Below are 24,493 nucleotides of genomic sequence, written 5' to 3' on the forward strand. Positions count from 1 at the left end.
GATCTTGAGCTGTGGCTCAATAACCTACAGCTTATTAGGGAGAGTGAACAGGAGATAGAGAGGAGTTACAGGGAGTTAATCACGCCAAGGCTGCAGGAGTTAGATAAGCGGGTGGCAATCAGGGAGGAGAAGGGAAGAGCTCAGATAGTAGAGAGCACACCTGTGGCCATCCCACTCAGTAATGGTTATCCCATTTTGGATGCGGTTGAGAGGGATGACCTGACAGGGGACGACCACGGTGATTGGGTCTCTGGCACTGAGCCTGGTTCCATAGTGCAGAAGGGAAAGAGAAAGATGAGGAACGCTGTAGTCATAGGAGATTCCATAGTGAGGGGAACAGACAGGAGGTTCTGTCAGCCTGATAGAGATACACGCATGGTGTGTTGCTTCACAGGTGCCAGGGTACGGGATGTCACAGATCAGGTGTAGAGTATTCTGAAGGGAGAGGGTGCCCAGCCAGATGTCTTGGTACACATTGGTACCAATGATATAGACAGAAAAAGGGAGGAGGTCCTGAAGAGAGAATTCAGTGAGTTAGGTAGGAAGCTGAAAAGCAGGACCTCCAGGGTAGTAATCTCAGGATGCTGCCTGTGCCATGTGCTAGCAAGTGTAAGAATAGCATGATCAGGCATATTAATGCATAACTGAGAGACTGATGAAGGGGACAGGGATTCAGATTTTTGGATCACTGGGGCCTCTTCTTGGGGAGGTATGACCTGTACAAAAAGGATGGGTTACAACTGAACCCAAAGAGGTCCAATAACCTTGTGGGCACATTTATCAGAGCTGTTACGGAGGGTTTAGACTAATTTGGCAGTGGATGGGAACTGGAGTGATAGGGCTGAGGAAGGGGAAAACAGAAATAAATCAAAGATAGCGTGCAACAGAGACTATAGAAAGAACAGGCAGGAGATGAGGCTTAATCAAAGCCAGTGGCATCAGTTAAAGGGCAATTGAGGCCTGGTGCAGTTAAAACAGAAAGCAACAAATACTGGACTGAGAGTGTTGTATTTGAATGCACGCAGCATAAGAAATAAAATGGATGATCTTGAAATTCAGCTACGGATTGGCAAATATGATGTGTGGCCATCTCTGAAACTTGGCTAAGGATGGCTGCGATGGGGAGCTGAATGTCCAAGAATATACGGTGTATCGGAAAGATAGGTTAGTAGGCAAAGGGGGTGATGTGGCTCTCTGTATAAGAAATAATATTAAATCATTGGAAAGAGATGACATAGGATTGGAAGGTGTAGAGTCTCTATGGGTTGAATTAAGAAATAGCAAGGGTAGAAGGACCCTAATGGTAGTTGGATACAGGCCTCCAAACAGTAGCCAGGATGTGGATTACAAATTACAGCAGGAGATAGAAGAGACATGTCAGAAGGGCAATGTCATGATAATCATTGGGGATTTTAACATGAAAGTGGATTGGGAAAACCAGGTCAGTACTGGACCACAAGAGAGAGAATTTGTAGAATGTCTAAGGGATGACTTTTCAGAACAGTTTGCTGTTGAGCCCACTAGGAGATCAGCTGTGCTGGATTGGGTGTTGTGCAATGATCCAGAGGTGATAAGAGAGCTTAAGGTTAAGGAACTCTTAGGGAACAGTGATCACAATATGATCAAGTTCACATTAAAATTTGAGAGAGAAAAAATAAAATCCAGTATGTCAGTATTTCAGTGGAATAAAGGAAATTACAATGGCATGAGAGGGGAACTGGTCGAAGTTGACTGGAAAGGGACATTTGCAGGAAAGACAGCAAAGCAGCAATGGCTGGAAGTTCTGCAAAAAATACGGGAAGTACAAGACAGATATATTTCAAATAAGAAGAAATTTTCAAAGGGAAGAAGGACACTACCATGGCTGACAAAGGAGCCTGAGCTAGTGGGAAGATGGAGGATTGGGGAGCTTTTAAAAAACTGCAGAAGGAAACTAAGAAGGTCAATCAGAAGGAAAAAATGAATTATGAGAGGAACCTGGTGACTAATATCAAAGAAGATACTAAAAGCTTTTTTAAGTACATAAAGAGTAAAAGAGAGTCGAGGGTAGATTTAGGACCAATACAAAATGACACTGGAGATATTGTAATGAGAGATGCAGAGAAGCAGAGGAACCGAATGCGTATTTTGCATCAGTCTTCACAGTGGAAGATATCTACAGTATACCGGACATTCAAGAGTGTCAGGGAACTGAAGTATATGCAGTGAAAATTATGACTGAGAAGGTGCTCAGGAAGCATAATGGTCTGAGTGTGGATAAATCTCCTGGACCTGATGGAATGCACCCTTGGGTTCTGAAGGAAGTAGCTGGAGAGATTGTGAAGGAATTAACAATGATCTTTCAACAATCAATAGATTCTGGCATTGTACCGGATGACTGGAAAGTTGCAAATGTTACTCCGCTATTTAATAAGGTTGGGAGGCAGCAGAAAGGAAACGATAGACCTTTTAGCCTGATGTCAGTGGTTGGGAAGTTGTTGGAATCAATTATTGGGGATGAGATTACAGAGTACCTGGAAGCACATGACAAGATAGGCCAAAACCAAGGTAGCTTCATGAAAGGGAAATCCTGCCTGACAAACCTACTGCAATTCTTTGAGGAAATTACAAGCAGGATAGACAAAGTAGACGTGGTGTATTTGGATTTTCAGAAGGCCTTTGACAAGGTGCCATGCATGGGGCTGCTTAGCAAGATAAGAGCCCATGGAATTAAAGGGAAGTTACTAGCATGGGTGGAGCATTGGCTGGTTGGCAGAAAACAGAGAGTGGGAATAAAGGGATCCTATTCTGGCTGGCTGCCAGTTACCAGTGGAAATCCACAGGGGTCAGTGTTGGGACCGTTGCTTTTTACGATGTATGTCGATGATTTGGACTATGGTATTAATGGATTTGTGGCTAAATTTGCCAATGATACAAAGATAGGTGGAGGAGCAGGTAGTGTTGAGGAATCAGAAAATCTGCAGAGACTTAGATAGTTTAGGGGAATGGGCAAAGAAGTGGCAAATGAAATACAATGTTGGAAAGTGTATGGTCATGCACTTTGGTGGAAGAAATAAATAGGCAGACTATTATCTAGATGGAGAGAGAATTCAAAATGCAGAAAGGCAAAGTGACTTGGGAGTCCTTGTACAAGATACCCTGAAGGTTAACCTCAAGAGATCTCCTGCTGGTTGTTGATGGAGTAACAGCCTTTTGAAGTCACTCCTACTTTACTTACTTTACTGTTTCCAACCTGTTTTGAAACCTTACCACTAAAAGTGATATTGTTTTACTAAGAGTACTATGAGTACAAGGGGTGCCAAAGCCACTAAAAAAGAAGAAGACCCTCCTGCATCCTTGGAAGCTATAATGGATTTGCTTTGAAAACACAGAAAAGAATCCTCTGACAAGTTTCAGCAGCAGTTCCAAGAACTTAGCTCTGAAATTAAACAAATAGATGCAAAATTGGATTCTATTCAAAAAATCTTAACTGAACATGATAAAGGAATAGAAGGGAATGAAGAAACTCTGATGATTTGGATGCGAAAATGGATGACCTACAAAAGCTTTGTGAAAAACAATCTACATCTAATGAAAAATTAAGACAGAAGAATATCGATTTAGAAAACTGAAACAGAGGAAATAATCTACAAATTCTGGGTTGGAAGAGTTAACGGAAGGTGATCAGCCTACTGAATTCTTTGCAAGCTTTTTGGCAAAATTATTTCCTAAAATCTTACCATCTTTACCTATGATTGATCAAACTCATAGATTGCTTGTGCTTAGACCACCTCCAGGAGCAAGACCCAAATCAGTAATAATCTGTTTTCATGAATTTCAAACAAAGGATCGTTTAATTCGTGAATCCCGTCGAAGAGGAATGATTGATTATAATGGTCAGAAGATCAGGGTCGTCGACGATTTTTCACCCAAGGTCATGAAAGAGCATGCTAAGTTCAAAAAGGTTATGCTGGAACTTTTTAACAAAGGTTTCAAACCTTCCCTTTGTTATCCTGCTCAGCTCAGAATTATATTGAAGGATGGCTCTAAGGAATGGTGCATTCGAGTGAAGAAGCTCAGAAATTCTTAAAATCAGAAGATTAACTGTTCAGTACCTTTCCACGTCAATAATTGCTTCTCTTACTTTTGGTAAACTGTTGTAGCTAACTCTCTTTTTGAAACTTTAAATGCTTTACTTAGAGAACAAGATATTAACGACATAAGTAGATTATATTTATTCCAGCAACCATTTAGTTAGCCCCCCCCAACACCTCTCTATTACCCCCTTCATTGCACTGTACTGTAAACACTTTAATCCACTTTTTATATTAGTGCTTACCTTGTAAATATATGCTGGTATTTGTGTATTTATGCACAATTTATTCCCTATCAGTAGTTTAATCTCTGTTTATTTTTATATAATTCTTTATTCTTGTAATTGTTGAGCATTATTTATTTGTTGCATGTTGCACCAACATACCACAGCAAGTTCCTGATACATATAAATGTATATGGTGAATAAAGCTGTTCATTGAAGTTGATCTTTCAATTGCAATAGATTTCTCTATTGATTGGCTGAATAGCCTTGTTCCGTGCTGTGGATTTCTATTACACTACTGGAAAATACATCAGCGAACTTCTAAAGCAGGGGTGCACAACCTTTTTTATGTCATGGACACCTACCATTAACCGAGGGTTCGCGGACCCCAAGTTGAGAACCCCTGATCTAAAGTGTTTAAGAGCTGATCCCAGCATCCTTGGACCCAGTCATTCAAGATACGCTTGTTATACACACTTAAACACAGAAATGTACACAATGTGATATGCTGAGCTCAAGTACACATCATCCAGATGCTTAATGCTTTATGTACTGTAACAGGCTCTTGGAGATTCTCAGACCCTCCTGTACTTACATTTCGTGAAAACTATTCTCATCCCCACTTTCATGACTTTAATTCAGAATTCACTATTTTACTTTAAAAATACTCCTTTTTCCATGAATTTTGACTTCTAATTAACTTTTCACTCCTTTTTTATAACAGTAATTTAAGAATTAATGACTCAAGTTTTATTGAAAGGAAAATGCAAAGTTGATTATCATTCAAAACTAGCTTTGCAGGGCAGCTACTCTTGGGTACAATGCCAGACTATAAGAAGTGAATGTTCAAAAGCATCAAAACTTACTGGAGATCATATTGAATTCTTTTCGAAGTTCCAACAGATCTTCTGCTGAGAATTTAGTCTGTGTCCTTGGGTCCCACACCACCAGGTTTAGGAACAGTTATGACTCTTCAATCATCAGACTCCTGAACCAGTGTGGGATAACTTCACGCACCTCAACTCCGATCTGATTCCTCAACCTACAGACTCTCTTTCAAGGACTTTACAACTAATGTTTTCAGTATTATTTATTTATTTAGCTATCTAGCTATTTATTTTTGGGTGGCACGTTGGAGATGCATCTCTCCCAAAGGAAGTATAAGGCACTCCCCCCCCCACCCCCCCCACCCTGGGATCAGGGATCAGGGTCACATGAAGCCATGGGAGCAGGTGGTGGACGGTCGTATGAGCAACTGGTGCATATCACATGCCCTAGTTGTGCGACCACTGACGCCTGACAATCTCTGAAGAGTATTAATAATGGCTGGGGTCACCCATCTTGTAAAGACACTGCCCAGAAGAAGGGGAGCAATGGCAAACCACTTTTGTCGAAAAATTTTCCATGAACAATCATGGTCATGAGACAATGATCACCCACGTCATACAACACGGCACAAACAGTCTATTTATTTACTGTATTTGCAGTTTGTTGTTTTATGCACATTGATGGTCAGTCTGTTTGTGTGTAGTTTTTCACTGATTCTGTCATATTTCTTTGTTTTACTGTGAATGCCTGCTAGAAAATGAATCTCAGACACATACATACTTTGAACTTTGTGTTACCATCGTGCAAACCCAGTGAATTAATACGAACATATTGAATGTACAAATGAAACAGAAGCATGAGTTTAATGTCTTGATCTTGTTCTGCCATTCAATAAGATCATGGCTAGTCAGAATGTTACCTCTGCCCAGTGACCGCTCAACCTGACCTTATCAAGAATCTATATACAGTAACTTTGCCATAAAAAAATTCAAAGAAACTGCTCCCATCACTCTGAAGAAGAGATTTCAAAGGCTCCACCCACAGAGTCACAGCCCTTCTACCCATCTAACCCTAACGCATGCCAGACTGTTATTTATTTTATTTAGAGATACAGCACAGTAATAAGCCTTTCTGGCCCAATGAGCACACACTGCTCAATTACACCCATGAGACCAATTAACCTAATAACGTGCACACCTTTGGAACATGAGAGGAAACCAGAGCACCCGGAGGAAATCAACATGCTCATGGGGAGAGCAAACAAACTCTTTACAGACACCAGCAGGAATCGAACCTGGGTCGCCTATACTGTAATAGTGTTACAGTACAGTGAATACTACGTTGCCATGCCACCCCAAATCTGCCTAGTCCCAACAACCACAAACTAGACCATAGCCCTCCATACCCCTCCAGTCCATGTATTTATCCAGACTTCTTTTAAATTTTGTCCCCAGTCCTAGATTCTTCCACTATTAGAAACAACCTCTCAAGATCCATTCTATTTTGGTATATGCTGCTTTGGGCCACTGGAAATTTCAAAAGATTAGGATTTATTTTTTGTTTTAAGCTCTGAGTTCCAGTGGCAATTGGGATGATTGAGTTAAGTGATGGATTTACCATGATCATTAGTCTTTCTGCTTCAGAGTGTGATGAATATTCACTCCAGGGCCCAAGAGGCTTATTGCTAACCTCAGCTACCTAGCACTGCAGGACAAACTTTCAAAGAGTCCGAGTTGTTTGTAACAAAGTTAAACTTCCAACAAACATTCCTTGCTCTGATTCTTGTTGTAAACAAGAAGCAGTCAACAATTCTTAATGTAAATTGCAGGCAGCAATCAACTTGATGTTAAAAGCATTGTTTACCGAACACAGGCTGCTGGCATAGAACGAGGTTGGCTGCTCAAGAGATGTGGTTTGCAAAGTGAAGTGACCATGAGCTTTCTTGTCTCCATTAGCCAAATGCAAGACAATGGGGTTATGCCAGTTAGCACATCAAACTTGCTCATAGGCATAGCTCATTTGTCAATGGTTGGGATATTTGTGTATTCAGGGAGTCAGCCCATAGAGCATTAACTTTAGGTGTCTGGGATCTCTGTCCCAGAAGTTTTTAGACTAGTGGTTCCCAACCTTTTTTATGCCATGGACCAACACCATTAAGCAAGGAGTCCGTGGACCCCAGGTTTGGAACCCTTGCTTTAGACCCATCTGTATGAATTACTTTGTCCCAGCAAAGTTATCTGAGAACATCACATGCAAGTAGTGTTAACTAGTAGCAAAACATTATATATGTTTGAAAACATTAGGGATTTTCAAGAATGACAAGGAGCATGACAGAAAGAAGAACTACAATGCACTCCTCAACTTTTGGTTTCTGCAATGGATGACTGATTCATCTGCAAATCATTGGTATGTTCTTTTAGTTCATAAGAATTGTATCGGTGTTTCAAAATCCCTTGAAGTTTATATATCTTCCATAATTTTGTAAATATTTCGTAGATCAGAAATCTTCTGTGTGTTAAAAACTATCTGTCCAAATTTCAACATTTATTATTAACAATAAAATAAACTGTGTTTGAACTACTTAGTTAGCTGGAAGTATCTCCTCCTTAATAGGGTAGGGGAACCCAACACACCAATGGTGGGTATTGACAGCTAGACCTCACCACAGAGACTAGACAGCAAAGTAAGCTAGTCCTTGAAAAGCAGGATGATGCAGTATAAACCTTCCTATAGTGAAGATATGGCTTTAAATCTTATTTTGAGTTTAGGACTTTGCAGAGAGGGAACCCAATACTATCATAAGAGCAAGCCATTTTAAAATATTAGTTAAAGTTAATAAGCACAAATTGTTTACAATTATGGAAAAAATCTAAAATAAAAACAGATGGAGCTTTAAATGAAAAGACAATCATTGGCAAAAACGGAATGAACTATGTTTCTTTTCCTTCAGACACTCAGCTTAATTATGATCAGGTATCTGACAGAGGGAACAAAGGAGAAAGGTTTTCTGTGAGGAGTATTAATGGATTGCCTTCACAGAGTAAAATCATCTTCACTTACATCATTTACACAGTATAGCATAGTACTCGTGCTCAACAATTTCTGGTGCATTTCAGCATTCTGAGATATAAACAAGATTCCAGTTCAGGCATCAGCTGCATCATATAATTATCTATGATGATTTTCAGTATGCATACCACGAGGATGGCAGCAAAATAAATCTGAAGGTCCAGTCAGAATACAACACTCCACAAATGTCACTCAGAAAATCATTCAAGGTTCAAAGAACATTTATTAACAAAGTATGTATGCAGTGAACAACTTTGATATTCTTCTTCCTGCACACAGCCACGAAACAAAGAAACATCATGGAACCCGTTCAAAGAAAACATCAAACAGCCAATGTGCAAAAAAAAACACAAATCATACAAATGGCAAAAAATGAGCAAATAAAATACAGAATATTAAACATCAAACTGAAGAATCCTTGAAACAATCTAGGAATTTTCAGTGTAGTTCAGTTCAACTTATCACTGTGCTGTTTGTTGACTGCCAGTCCGTCCCATTCAAAATTGCAAAGATAACAATAAAAAAAGGAATAACCAGAAACCAGAAACATTCGGACCAAGGGAATGTATTTGTAAATCTATGTTCAAGTCTGAATCAATGCTCACATCTCTCCTCATGCTGAAATGATAACTTTTGATAATGCTAACATTTTGATTGAAATGGAACACTCTCACTGAAAAATTTGATCGTTGCTGATGTCACAGCATTCTCACCCTGGGCCGATTGGGCTTCTGCTTGCCTGTCCATATTCTCAAGAGCTTTCTATCCCTTGACACAGCCTTGATGGAAAGCATTGTCTTACAGCCACTGTTGCAACGAGTGAACCTATGAGAGATGGATGATGTGCCAGCTGAGCACATGGGCAGGTTTGGAGGGCTGCTGGAGCTATAATTAGAAGTAAATGTCTGCATATCTGCATCCATTTCCGAGTCCAAATCTGGGCCTGCTGGAGGCTGGAGGTTGAAGAATACGGACTAACTTGAGGTTAGAGGGATGTGTGTATACTGTGTGAGAGGGAGAAACAGGGCTTGCTTTGCTGACGTTGTTTTGTTGTTCGTTGAGTTCTGTGCTATTCTGCTGACCATTGTGGGCATGCAGCGTTAGCACTGGAGTGTGTGGTGACACTTGCAGGCTGCCACCAGCACACACTGGGGTGTGTTGGTTGCTAATGCAAACAACACATTTCACTCTTTGTACTCAAGGTACACATGATAATTAGATTTGAAACTTGAAGTTAGAGAAATATAGTAATACAGCATAGAGACAGGCCCTCAGCCCAACCAAGATGCACGACTAGGCCTGTATCTCTCTAAACCCTTCCTAACCATGTACTTGTCCAGATGACTTTTAAATGTTCTTTTAAATGTATCAGCCTCAACCACACCTCTGATAACTCATTCCATATGTTCACCACCCTCTTAGTGAAAATATCCCTCAGGATCCTTCTAAATCTCACCACTCTTTCCTTGAACCTTAGCTATCTATCTCATGTTCTCAATACTTATTTATCTATCTATCTATTTAACTTTCTATCTGCCATCTGTCTATTTATTATTTTCATCTTCCTTTTTGTATTTGCAGAGTTTCTTGTCTTTCGCACACTGTTTGTGTGCCCAGTTGGTGTGGCCTTTCATTGATACTATTATAGTTATTGGATTTATTGAATAAGAAAATGAATCTTGGAGTTGTATATGTTGACATATTTGCACTTTGATAATAAATTTACTTTGAACTTTTGAACTTTGTACACTCAAAGTAAGGAACAGCTTCTTTCCCTCCACTATCAGATTTCTGAATGGACAACGAACCAACCCATGAAAAATACCTCACTATTTTTGCACACTTTTTGAATACTTATTTAATTTAATTTTTACGTATATTTCTTATTGCCATTCATCATATTTTTCTCTATTTTACTGTTCTGTTGCTGCAAAACAACAAATTTGACCACATATGTCAGTGAAATTAAACCTGATTCTGATTCTGAAGTATTATTCTTTGTACCAAGGCTATAGCAAGACAGAAGATGAATGCCCTGACTCATTTTTACAGATTATACAGTTAAGTATTGTCAAGGTGACCTGCAGCTTGTTGATGGTGGATATTTGGCAATAGTTGTACTGTTCATTATCAAGTGAAGGTGATTAGGCCCTCTTATTGGAGGTGGATATTACCTAGCATTAGAGAATTGTCACTGTTATGTGCCATTTGTCATTCAGAGCCTGACTCGTGTCCAGTTCTTAGGGCATGCATGAGAGCACTGGATAATTCATTTGAATGAGTTCCAGTAAAAGCACGTCTACAAAAAAATTCAGCAGAAATCTTCTGTGGTACTGAGGCCTTATGCACTGTTGGAGAAGCTGCCTTTCACCTGATATTTTAAACCAATGATTCCAGAACATAGTACATGGAACATGACAGCACAGTACAGGCTCTTTGGCACATAATGCTGTGTCAACCTTATAACCTACTGAAATAACAATACAACACTTTTCTCCCACACACCCCTCCAGTTTTCTATCATCCATGTGTTCTCTGTGAGTCTCTTTCTAATTTAATGATACAACACTATAACAAATGATTCCAGCCCAATGAGTCCATGCCACCCGATTCTATCCATGTGACCAATTAACCTATTGACCTGGACGAGGAAAGCGGAGAACCTGGAGAAAACCCACGCGATCACGGGGAGAACGTGCCAATTCCTTACGGGCAGCGGTTAGAATTGAACCCAGGTTGCTGGTAATGTAAAGCGTTATGTGAACTGCTACTCTACTGTACCACCCATGCTAATCTACACCATCTGCCTCTACCACCATGATCTATGATGACGATGGAGTGTTGGCTATAAGGTGGGAAACTACAGATGACACAAAGTATTTCCTGTCTTATAGATGTCACTTTTGAGCTGTCAGATTTGTTCTGATCTGAACTTAACTCACTCAGCATGTATTGCAAAGGAAGGGATTGCCATTGTAAAGACAAGGCTGTATGGTGGCCATTGCATCCTTCCATGGTAAATTGGTGAGGATAAGGTTGAGTAGATGTATTTCTGATGTAATCATCAGAGAGCGCGAACCCGTTCTATCGGACGTCCTTCACAAATCAGCTGGCTTGTTTCTCGGTGATGATCCAAATGACAGTTGGTGCTGGTTAACAACTACAACATCTTCCTATGTAGTGACTTTAATGGTGCAAAATATCCTAATTCATGGTGCATTATCAATTGAAACATAACATCCTGTATTTAGGAAGACATTACCACAGTCAATCAAATACTGGATAAAGATTTGCACTTCTGGAAGCATCTTGCAAGGTATGTGGTAGAGCAATGGTGAGATTTGGCAATGGATTGTCTTGTCTTATCAATGAATGATTTGCCTTGGCACCTCTATGTTACTTCCAGTTGTCCACTAAATCAACTTACTATGTTTACAGTACTATCAAAGGTCAGACACATATAGATGCAGGTTGATGGGAGTAGGCAGTTTAAATTGTTTGGCATGAACCAGATGGGCTGAAGGGCCTGTTTTTGTGCTGTACTTTTCTATGATTCTAATATTGCTAGTGTGGCTAAGACTTTTGCAGAGTACTGTAGTAATTTTATACATTTGCCTGCATTGTTGCCGCACAAAAAAATTGTGACAAATGTGGGTCACAATTCTGATTTGTGGACTGAGAGTCAGAAAGGAGGCAGAGAGAGGGGAGTTATGGCTGGGAAAAGGGAAAGGGAGAAGGGAGGAAGCGAGAAGCACCAGAGAGGCATTTTGTAATTATCAATAAACCAATTGTTTGGAATTAAATGACCTTGCCTGGTGCCTCAGGCCTGGGTGTGTCTGAACTCACACCACCCGCCGCCCCGGCACTCGTTCTCCACCACCTGTCCCACACTCCTCCCGCAGTGCTTCACCTTCAACATCTTTTGCTCCCACCAGATATACATACTCGCTCTCCACTCCACACTGACAAACTCTTAGGTGCCCTAGCTATATATATATATGTGCCTAAGACTTTACATGTACTGTACATGTGGTAATGCTCCTCTCCTGGCATAGGTTAGTGAGAGGGGTATGATTTAAATGGACCTGAGGGGACCTTGTCCACACAAAGGGTGGTGAGTATATGGAAAAAGCCGCCAGAGGAAGTAGTTGAGGCAGGTCAATGGACAGGACAGGTTCAGAGGGATATGGCCTAAATGTTCAGATGGGCATCTTGGTCAGCATGGTCCAGTTGGGCCAAAGGCCCATTTCTATTTTTGATCTCTTTCTGTACTACTTACTTAATACAATTTACATACATTTCTTACTATAATTTATTGTATTGCTTTATGTATTACACTCTAATGCTGCCATAAAACAAAAAAATTCACCACATACAGTATGACAGTGGAATCAAACCCGATTCTGATTCTATACTGTCAGACACCAATATAGGATTGAAATGTCTTTCCAGCCTCTATACTAAGTCATCATATGATACCCCTAAGATAGTTCATGGTCCTGCTAAGCTCAGCAATGTTACACTTGCCCGTGACTCTACCACAAACATCAATGTTGCTTTTCTCTCTTTGAGCACTGTTACATCCCATTGCCGTATCCTCCCTATGGGAAGTCAATGATTCTGGTGTTTCTCTTAAGGAACAACTCCACACAATCTAAGTACAGGACAAATGGATGAGTCCACCTGTATTTCTGGAACATTCTGCTGAACTCCACACATCCATCTCCTGCCATCTATATGGTGCATGATCCCAACAGAAAACCCTGATCTCTGGCTTTATCACACAGTGTTTTTGTCTCAAGTCACTCATCAAAGTAGCAAAAATCCAAACCTCTCTCCAATGTAGCATCTGTGGTTTTCAGTAATGCTCATCCAAGTACTATCATTTGGACTAGCAGAACTAACAACACAACATCCTTCATTGAAGACAGTAGAGCACAGTCCAAAAATGTAGCCTAATCACATCTAACTGTACATAAAAGATACTTTCATACATATCCAATACAATCATGAATATAAATATCCCTTTGCATAAATATCATGATACTTTTTACTGTTACACTGGAAAATGTAAAGAACAAAAAGAAAGCTCAGCTACTTCATAAAATAAAAACCCCTAGGAACTTCAGAATAAGCAAACAAATTTAGAAGGTCACAGGGGCACATAAGTGCCAAACACACACTTACTTTCCATGTGAAATCATATTGATCACTGCAAGCACCTCGTTCATCTCTTTTTACGAACTGTTACCATTACCATATAAACGTTAATTTATTCCAAGTGTTGGAATTTTTTGCATAAAGAAGAACTAGTGAGCACATCTATTTTATTAAATAGCCTGTACACACTGGATCAGTTGGTTCAAGTAATCTGTAGATTCCAACTTCTTTCGGCAATGTATGGACTCTTCTCAGCATATTGTGACAGATAAAGTGTTTTTTTATCAAGTGCATACTTGTGGAAATCTTTCTCCAGAGATTTCGTATTCATTAACCAAATCAGGTTGCCTAATTATATTTCCAGATAGGCCTAAACCAGGATCTGGTAAAGAGAGCCATTGAGTACAAATCCAACCTTTATCTCCTGATCTAAACATGGCTGCACATTCTCAGCTGAAATTTGATTCCATTCACTGCTCTGCCCATAATTTTTCTTGTTTGACATTGGATTGCCCTTCTTATGCATCTTCTGCTTTCTTTTTTAAACAATCCATTGGAATTGGTGATGGACTATAATCTTCTGTAAAAAAAAATCTGTAACTTTCCTTATGATATTTGACGGAGAAGACAAGTAAGTGACATGACCTCCTTCAAGGCAAGACAGTCCAAAAAGCCACAGTCCGATGAGGGACTAAGGAGCAACTCAGATCACCTTCTACATAGGATTGTTACACCACTTTTTTTGCCAGATGGTCAAAATCTTCAATTAAACTGAGAGATCATATCTATAAGCACCATCACCTTTCAATGGCTCTTTATCATACTAAGGCACATATTAGCGCATCGTTCATGCACCAGTAAATTGCCATAAGACAACCGTTCTTCTACAAAGTAAGTCAATCTTACCTCTTTCACACGTTCTTCCCCAGTAGCCCAAGACCGTGCAGTCACAAATGAACCTGTTCCAGCCTTCTCTGCACACGGCATTGTTCTTACAAGGGTTGCTGTCACAGTGTTTACTGCTCACTCGCAAGCAAGACGGCTTGACCCCAGCGGCATTCTGTGCCTCAGCTAGCTGTCGGATATCTTTGCTTCTGCCGTCAATGAACAAGTCCCTGATACACCCGACATAGCCGTAGTTGAGCATGGCTGTCCAGAGTTCTGTGGGCAGGATGGAACCCATTCTGTTGTCTGGCAGACCTCCTAGGTACATGTCTCCTTCCAGGTCAAGAATCTCACTGTCCCCACTTGCTGTGAATGGCGTGCGTCGACTATTCACCGATATAGTACCTGCAAAGAGAAAATCACACTGTTTAGCACAGCTGGCCCAACTTTTATTTACGAGTGAATTCGTGCCTGCATTAGGATCTCCACTATATTACATCAGAAGCTTCTTTGTTAAAGAGAACTCCATATTATAACGCGGTGGTGCAGTATTATCAGTATAAAGAGTTGCTAACTAGACTGGCAGGATTCTTTCCCTATACAGTTAGTTGGAGTTTAAAAGAATGAGTAGTACACACAAAATGTGGGAGGAACTCAGTAGGCCAGGCAGCATCTATGGAAATGAGCAAACAGTTGATGTTTCAGGCCAAGACCCTTCAATGGGACTGGTAAAAAGAGATGAGAAGTCAGAATAAGAAGGTGGGGGGAGGAGAGGAAGAAGTACAAGATGGCAGGTGGTGGGTGAAACCGGGAGAGGGGCAGGAGTGAAGTAAAGAACTGGGAAGTCAATTGATTGAAGAGATAAAGGGCTGGAGAACGGGGAATCTGATAGGAGAGGACAGAAGGCCATGGAGAAAGGGAAGGGGGAGGAGCAGCAGAGGGAGATGATGGGCAGGTAAGGTGATAAAGTGAGAGAGGGAAAAGAGGATGGGGAATGGTGAAGGGGGGCAATTACTGGAAGTTCAAGAAATCGATGTTCATGTCATCAGGCTGGTGGCTACTCAGATGGAATATAAGGTGTTGCATTTTCAGCCTGACTGTAGCCTCATCATGACAGTTGAGGAGACCATGGACTGACATGTCAGAATGAGAATGGGAAGTGGAATTAAAATGAGTGGCCACTTGGAGATCCCACTTTTTCTGGTGGACGGAGTGTAAGTGCTTGGCAAAGCGGTATCCCAATCTGTGTCGGGTCTCACCAACATACAGGGGGCCACACGAGGAGCACCAGGTACAGTAGATGACCCCAAACAGACTCACAGGTGAGGTGTTGCCTCACCTGGAAGGACTGTTTGCAGCCTGAGTGGGAGTGAGGGAGGAGGTGTAGCGGTAGGTATGGTACTTGTTCCGCTTGCAAGGGTAAGTACCAGGATTTCTTTCACCAGTCGACTTCCCAGCTCTTTACTTCATCCCTCCCCCCCTCCCAGTTTCATCTATTACCTGTCACCTTGAACTTCTTCCTCCCTTCCTCCCAGCTTCTTACTCTGAATTATCATCTCTTTTTTCCAGTCCTGATGAAGGGTCTCGGCCTGAAACTTCTACTCTTTTCCACAGATGCTGCCTGGTCTGCTGAGTTCCTTCAGCATTTTGTGTGTGTTTCTTTGATTTCCAGCTTCTGCAGATTTTCTTCTTTTGAAACCCATCAAATATTGAAAGGCCTAGACAGAGTGGATGTACAGAGAATGTTTCCAAAAGAGGGAGAATCTAGGAGCAGAGGACACAGCCACAGAATACAAGGACATCACTTTGGAATAGGGAAAAGGAGAAATTTCTTTTGTCAGAGGGTGGTGAATCTGTGAGATTCATTGCCACAGACTACTGTGGAGGCCAACTCATTGGGTATATTTAAACTGGAGTTTGATAGTTTGATCTTTAATTCGTAAGGGAGTGAAAGGTTATGGAGAGAAGGCAGTAGAATGGGGTTGAGAGGAAAAATAAATCAGACATCATCGAATCGTGAAACAGGCTCGGTGGACCAAACAGCCTAATTCTGTTCTTATGTCTTAGGGTCTTATGGTCTAATCTTAACTGGGTCAGCAGAAAGGGAAAAACGTGTACTAACAGTATATGGTCATACAGTCTAGACATTCCGAACCACTTCATTGCTAATGAAGTATGTATAATTGAAATATACTCTCTTATGTGTTTGCTGAAGAAACTGCCCAAGTAATGTAGATGGATTTTTGAGGAGCCATTACATTTCTGAATATTAAATCATTGCTATTAAAAGACTGTCATAAAATGTGTTCACTCCAAGATTATGGCTGTAGCTATTCCTGGTTCTAACCGCTGACTCAGCCACCAACACAGAAACCATCGCTATTTAATATTTATCCTGTAAGCCCAGGACTTAACTCAGTGCAAGTCTGAAGACATGCCTGTGTCGCAAAGAAAAAAAGACAGACCTGCATTTATTCCTTTCATGTCCTTTCCAGTTCATTCCAAAGCACTTACAGCTAGTAACGGGCAGTATTGTGAGGTCATCATTATACTGGGGAAAACACAGCAGCTAATTTGCAGGCTGGAAGCTCTCACCACCAGCAATGTCCTAACGACCTGTTTCTGTCATAATGGCTCTTTGTTTACCATATACTTCGATTCTCTCAGGGATTGAATTTCTATACCTTGCCCTAAACAAGCAGACAGTAGTCACTTTATTAAGGTATTTTGTCCACAGAACTGGCACTACTGGATGCTTTTTGTTTTCCACACCGCTCCTTTGTGAATCCAGAGGCTGTTCCATGTGAAAATCCCAGGAGATCAGCAGTTTCTGAGATACTCAAACCACCCTGTCTGGCACCAACTATCATTCCGTAGTCAAAGCCACTTAGATCACATTCCTTTCCCTATTCTGAAGTTCAGTCTGAATAACAGCTGAAGTTCTTGACCATGTCTGCTTGCTGTTATGCATTATGCATTGAGTTGCTGCCAAATGATTGACTGATTCAATATTTGCAGTAACAAGCAAGTGTACACGTGTACCTAATAAAGTGGCCACTGACTGTATGTGCAAAAATTTGCTATCACTCACAATCAACTCTGCACCTAACCATTTGGACATGGACATATAGCAATGAGGACATAGAGTCATAGAGCTGTACAGCATAGATACAGGCCCTTCAGCCCACAATCTTTATGCTGATTAGCCTGGTCAAAACGGCATTTTTAACATTGGATGTTATCGCTTGCATTGTTCTTGGAGGTGTTATGTGGTGAAGGTCGTGTCCAATGTGTCACTAGCTTATATGTAATTTATAGTCTCCCCACCTTCTAGCACTCCTGTTGCTATAGGGAGATTTAAGACTCTCTTAAATAGGCACATGGATGAAATAAATACACACAATGTGCTGGAGGAGCTCAGCAGATCAGGATGGGAATAAACAATCGACGTTTTGGGCTGAGACCCTTCATCAGGTCCTGGTGAAGGGTCTCTGCCCAAAACACTGAACAGTTAGCCATTAATGTTACCCGTTGGTGGTCAGAGTCTGATGATATTACAGCCCGTGACCCAGGTTCAGTTCTGCCACTGTCTGTAAACAGTATATACGTTCTCCCTGTGACCATACGGGTTTCCTCCGGGTGCTCTGGTTTCTTCTCACATAAAATGACGTATGGGTTGCTAGGTTAATTGATCACACGAGAGTAATTGGCCCAGAACTGGCTGGAGTCAGAGCTTTACGCTTTGACTCTTGGTAGGGTCACCCATGCCAAACAGGTCAAAGGGTAGAGGCCAGACGACCGGGCCTTCAGGTTCAGGTGTTCAGCTCAGACCTAACAACCCTGACTGGTAAAGCAAAACTGCTACAGAAACAACAATGAAGAATCCTTCTACATCTGAGTGTGATGGTATTCCTGACTCTCCACCCGGGGCTTGCAATGACTGACAGTAGTGAAAACCGAGCTATTGGTACTTTGAAGGAAGCTTTGAAGACAGGCAGAGATGGAGGACCTTTACTGCTGCCCTAAGCACCAGCGGTGTAACGGGCAGTAGATTGAGTGTGATTGGACAGCACGTGATCGTTGGGTCTGTCACTGTGCTACATGTCTAAATAAAAATTTTTACAAAATAAAATAAACTTGATAAAGTGAAACAGATTGGGCATTTCTCTTTTTAAGCAGCTGCATGAATGCCAGTTGCTGCAGTTGTCCTCGGAGGTGATTAGTCTAGGAGCTGCTGCCCAAGGCGACTCAGACCTCTGTTGCAGCATACCTTGGGCTAATAGACATTACAGCCACGCTGTACCGAAGGTTGGAGAAACTGAATTGATGGATAGGCTGCCCATCAAGTGAAGTGCTTGACACTGAATATTGTTGAGCTGTTGAGAGTATTGCTGTAGCTGAGTTCATCAAGGTATGAAATGCTTCTGAAGCATCAAGGCATGAAATGAGTTTGCCTAATCTCAACTCATTAGATAGTGGAGAAATGACCTGAAGCACGAGACTGACACTAATTCAGCAGTAATTAGCAATTTTGTTCTACAGGCTGGAGAATGTGGACGTGTAAAATGGAAAAAGTCACATGTCTGCAACAGACCATGGCATACGGTGGCTACTCATACCTCCATCTGATGGGACCTGACAGCTTGGAGTCGGGGAGCTGCTCGGGTGGGATCAGGAACAAAACTGGCCCTATATTAATAAATGCACAAACCAGCCCATAGCATTTCATTTCAAAAATCAACACAAGTAAGAAAATGAATCGAAGTGAAGAAAAAGGAAAACAAACCACGGGAGGAACTCATCACCTCTGGAGGGGAAATGGACAGATGGTGTCTTGGGTGCAGACCCATCTGGACTGAGAGTAGAGGAGAGGTACTCACTCTACTCCCCTATCTCCTATTGAGAAGCTTTTTTCCCCTCTACTCTTTTAGCTCTGATGAAGGGTCTCAATGCCAAACTTTGACTGTCCATTTCCTTCCACAGATAATGCCCGGATGTTGGAGATCCAAGGTCAATGAGTCCGGGTCTGAGGTCTGGAGATGGAAGGCCCGAAGGTGGCCTGTCCTGGGGATTGGGGGCCCAAGGTTGACATGTCTGGAGGTCAGGGTGTCCCAAAATGGTGGACGGTAATAAGGGATTTGTTTTGCTGATGTTATGTCTGTCTTGTATGTTTGGCTGAGTTTGTTGTTCTGCTGAACATTGTGGGCAGCTGGGATTGGAAGTGTGGCGACATTTATGGGCTTCCCTCAGCACATCTTCAGACTGTTTGGGTTGTAATTGACACATTTCTCTGTAAGCTTTGATACACATGTGACTAATAATCTTGCTTAACCTGTGGATTTCTACCAGTATATATATGTTTTTTGCTCCAGTATCTTCACTCTCTTATGTTTCTTGAATTGAGATGGCACTAACATTCCCACTCCTTCAAAACCTCATTGTTTCCACCCAGACAGTTGCTTGCTAACTTGGCATTGTCACAACAACTGCTGCACACTTCCACCTCCAGTGACCATTAGAATATAAGACATAGGAGCAGAATTAAGCCATTCAGCCCATCAAACCTTCTCAACCATTCTATCATGGTTGATTGAATTTTCCTTACAACCCCATTCTCCTACCTCCTCTCTGTAACCTTTGGCACCCTTACTAATTAAGAACCTCTCAATTTCTGCTTTAAATATACCCAATGACTTGGTCTCCAAACCATCTATGGCCATGAATCTCCACAGATTCACCATCCTCTGGCAAAAGAAATTTCTCCTCACCTCTATTCTAAAGGGATGTCCTTGAATTCTGATGCTGTTCCCTTGTGTCGCAGACTCCCCCACTACTGGAAGTACTCTCTCCATGTCCACTAGACCTTTCAATACTCAGTAGGTTTTAATGAGATCCCCCATCATTTTTCTAAACTTCAGAGAGCATGGGCCCAGAGCCATCAAATGCAGCTCATATATTAAACCTTTTACCCTCGGGATCATTCTCATAACAATTTCATCCCCAGGATCAAGCTCCTCTGGACCCTCTCCAATGCCAGCACATCCTTTCTTAGACACGTGGCCCTAAACTGCTCAGAATAAAAAGTCTGGCATCTATTGCTGGACTTTCAGGACAGGGTGTCTATGATTTGGCTGGAGACAACAGCACTCACATTCCAAGAAAGCGCTGACAAGAAAACCAATTTTGACATTCAATAATGCAAGAGTAAACAAAAATCCTATTCTAACTTTAAGCCAGCAAGCTGTGTATTTATCAGACAGCATTCATATTAATCCTCTGGAAAAGCCTACTGTAGGCTCAGTTGCTTTTTCTGGCTCTTTGAAAGGAATTTTGTTTTCTCTTTCAGCATAGTTCTCAATCTGTGCCAACATTGCGTTATCTCTCTCACCTGATCTCCCATCTCGTTGGATGTCCACATGATACCATTCCCCGTCATTCACCTTCCTCGTTGTTGATTTGATTTTTATCGCACCGGATCCCATGTCCAGGAGCAAGAATAGGTTTCCGTCAAGGAGTTCAACGGCAAAGAAGTCCACTTTAGTTTTCTTTGGGCTCCTCATGTCTTTCCGTTCCTGAGGCTTTCCATGTGTGAACAAAATGAGGCCATTGGGCTCTGACGTACGGAAGTCAAAAGAAATTGAACCCATCTTCTTGGTGTTCCATTTCGGCAAGCTAATGTATGCTTCCGGCGTCTCAAACGATATGGGGTCCAGGGTGGCGACGTTTTCGCACTTGAATACAACATCGCCGTGGATCTTCATTTTCGGGTCCTTAATTCTTGCCAGGCGTGACAGCTCTAGTCTGATGTCATTGTTTTTATAAACAACCTGCCAATCACAAAAAATACAACACAAAATTGTATTCAGCACGGGCATAGTTGTTTATGCAGGCCAATGCACGGAAGAGAAATGAGGCTTTTCACTGGAAACTGACATCATAACAAGGACACATATTTTAAATTATAATGGAAATAAACAGTCTGTGTTAGCAGGCTTAATCTGTAGTCAAATATTCATGTCAAACTAAGTGTAGGGAGAGAAATTTGCATCAAATAAATCACTTCCCTTCACCTCACAACTTTTCCACTCAGACAGATGGATTTACGATTTGATTCCCTTCATTCTTTGAAGCATAAAAGCATCTCTGTGATTGAGCCATTGAGAAAGCTCACAATGGAAGCACATCAAAACCTGAATTACACAGAAGGTTGTTTGCTTCATCAAGTTGACATCTGCTGCTTCTAAAAATTAGTTTGGTTAGACTCCCAAATTTCCCCACCACACTACCACTGTTCTTCCAATTCCTCACTGACTCGGCAACGACATGAACAGGAAGGTTATGGAGGGCTCAACGGGATTTGAGGAGTATTCAGAGCTCAATGAAGTGCATCAATGGGGCTCAGCAGAAGAACAGTTTGACATAGACTAGGGTGGCCAAAGGGCTTGTTTCTGAAGTGTACTGTTCTATGACTCTCTCTCACTCTCTGAAATTTTTAAGGAGCTTTACAGGTTAAATGTAGGGGTGAGTGTTCCCCTGCTGAACCAGCAGGGGGCACATTTTCCAAATAAGGGATCAACCATTTCAAACTGAGATTCAGAGATTACTCTTCAGAGGATGGTGAAACTTCGGAATTTTCTGCCCCAGAGGTCTGAGGGTGCCAAGTTGTGTGCATTTGAAATACAAATCATTAAACTCTGGATATTAAGCAAGTCCAAGGTTTTGGGATTGATGCTGAGAAGTATTGTTAATAAAAGAAAGGGCAGACTCAAATTCATAAGACCATAAAATATAGGAACAGAATTAGATGATTTGGCGAATTGAGTCTGCTTCACCATTTCATCATGGCTGGTTCATTTTCCCTCTGAGTCCCAATCTCTTGCCTTTCCCCAATATTCCTTCACACCCTGATTGATCAAGAATCTATTAACCTCCGCCTTAAATATACCCAATGACTTGGCCTCCACAGTTGCCTATGGCAACAAATTCCACAGATTCACCACTCTCTGGCTAAAGAAATTCCTCCTTAACTCCATTCTAAAAGGATGCCCCTCTATTCTGAGGCAGCTTCTTCAGGCCCTGGACTCCCTCACCATAGGAAATATGCTCTCCACATCTACTCTGTCGAGGCTGTTCAACATTTGATAGGTTTCAATGAGCTCACCCTCCATTCCTCTGAATTCCACTGAGTAAAGGCCCAGAGCCACCAAACACTCTTAATATGATAAACCTTTCAATCCCAGAATAATTTTTCTGAACCTCCTTTGAGCTCTCTCCAATATCAGCACACTCTTTCTTTGATAGGGGGCCTAAAACTGCTCACAATACGCGAAGTGAGGCTTTATAAAGCCTCAATGTTACATCATCAAATTGTTTCATTCCAATCCTACTTTTCTTCTGAAGGCTACAACAGAAATTATTTCCATCAATGTATCAGGCAGTACATGTTCTTAGTATGTATTCTATGAATAGGTTTTCAGTTGGTCAAAGATCGTGCCAGCTGATTATTAGTGTCTTAGACCTTGGAAATAATCTCTCTTTATTGACTCTGTCTAAACCTTTTTTTAGAATTTTGTCAAAAACCTTCTGCTGCTCAAAGGTTAACAGCAGCTTATCTGCTCTGTCAACATCACAGAAACGCAGGGGACTTTGAAAGACACATTTCATGTGGGTCCGTTTGTAGTTGAAGTATTTCTGACACTGGTTGTTTAAGGCTACCCCTCTCATCTCCTCTTGGCATCATCTCAGTCAGGAAATCATGGCAACATAGCTGCTAGTTCTGGTTGGCTACCTTCCTGGACGCATCATCAAATGACTGCTGGCTTCTAACTGCTCCAACTCTAGACTTTTGCCAGTTGTCACCCAACACGTGTGAGCTTCCTAAGACTAAATAGAAAAACAAATACTGCTGAGAAATTGAATCGCTGGTCAGTAAACAAGTTGCATTCTACAATGGACTCTGCTTCTTAAATAATAGGTTGAACTTCCCGGTAGCAGCTCCTTCCACATCTTGATGATCAATGAAACAGAGTTCCTCTCCAGGAAGCTTTCAGTAAATACATTTATCATTGATCACATTTACAAGGAGCGCTACCACAAGAAAGGAGCAGTGATTGTCAAGGAGCCCCACCATCCAGCCCACAGTCTCCTCCCACTACTGCCAGGTCCTACTCCACCAGGTTCAGGAGCTGTATTACCCTACAACCATCAGGCTCCTGTACTGGTGTGGTTACCTCCACCCACCTCACCACTCAACTGATTCCTCAACCTCCAGACTCACTTCCAAAGACGTGTTCTCGGTATGATTTATTTATTTAGTATTTGCACAATTTGTCTTCTTATCCACATTGGTTGTCTGTCAGCTTCTGCTTTTGATTTCTTTTCATAAATTCTATCGTATTTCTTTCTTTTCTATTTTCTTCTAAATGCCCGCAACAAGATCTGAAGTTAGCATATCGCGCATGAGACTTCGCTGCATAAAAGCAAGAGTGTTCAGAATGGGAAACAGCTCTTCCCTCAGGCCATTAGGTTTCAGAACTCGCTGCCGCATTCATTTGAAGTGTCACTGCTTAATCTGTTCTGTACTTTACAATATTTAATTTATGCACTTTACTTTGTGCATTTTATGCATAATTCATCTGTAGATTTTATCCTTACTTTCCATTACTATTGTGTGTCATGTGTACTGCTGTGCTTTACACCCTGGTGCAAAGAAACATTGTCTTGTTTGACGATATACATATATAGTTTCGATCCATCGGATGGACCGCATGGCGTCTTCAGGCAAGACGAGGGGAGGTGGTGTCTGCCTACTGATCAACACTGCGTGGTGCTCGGACACAGTGGCACTGACAAGCTCCTGCAGCCCGGACCTGGAACCCCTGTCGGTGAGGTGTCGTCCCTACTAACTGTCACAGGAATTCACCTCGGTCATACTGACAGCAGTCTATGTTCCCCCCCAGGCAGACGTGGAGTGTGCTCTGAACATACTGTATGCCAACATCAGTGAACTTGAGACCAGGTATCTGGAGGCTTTGCTCATTACAGCCAGGGACTTTAACTAGGCCAACCTCAGAAAGGCACTGCCAAAGTTATACCAACATGTCTCCTGCCCCACTAGAGGCCCGAATATACTTGACCACTGCTACACAGCAGTCAAGGATGCCTACCATTCCGGCTCACGACCCCACTTCGGAAAATCGGACCATCAGACCGTACTCCTCCTCCCGGCTTACAAACAGAAACTGAAACGGGTGG

The 24,493-nt window shown here is 41.7% G+C and overlaps 1 protein-coding gene across 6 annotated transcripts in view; it reads right to left on the minus strand.

Moving 5' to 3' along the window:
* Window positions 1–24,493, minus strand: part of nrxn3a (neurexin 3a) — a 2,269,325-nt gene that overhangs the window by 1,595,244 nt on the left and 649,588 nt on the right. For all 6 annotated transcript variants that reach the window (XM_072273216.1, XM_072273232.1, XM_072273229.1 and 3 more), the window contains 2 exons: window positions 20,628–21,066; window positions 14,261–14,644 (listed from right to left, as the gene is read on the minus strand). In XM_072273216.1, the coding sequence (XP_072129317.1) occupies window positions 14,261–14,644; window positions 20,628–21,066 (823 nt within the window). The remainder of the gene's footprint in view (window positions 1–14,260; window positions 14,645–20,627; window positions 21,067–24,493) is intronic.

The sequence above is a fragment of the Mobula birostris genome, chromosome 1 (assembly GCF_030028105.1).
Source record: "Mobula birostris isolate sMobBir1 chromosome 1, sMobBir1.hap1, whole genome shotgun sequence".
Taxonomy (NCBI): domain Eukaryota; kingdom Metazoa; phylum Chordata; class Chondrichthyes; order Myliobatiformes; family Myliobatidae; genus Mobula; species Mobula birostris.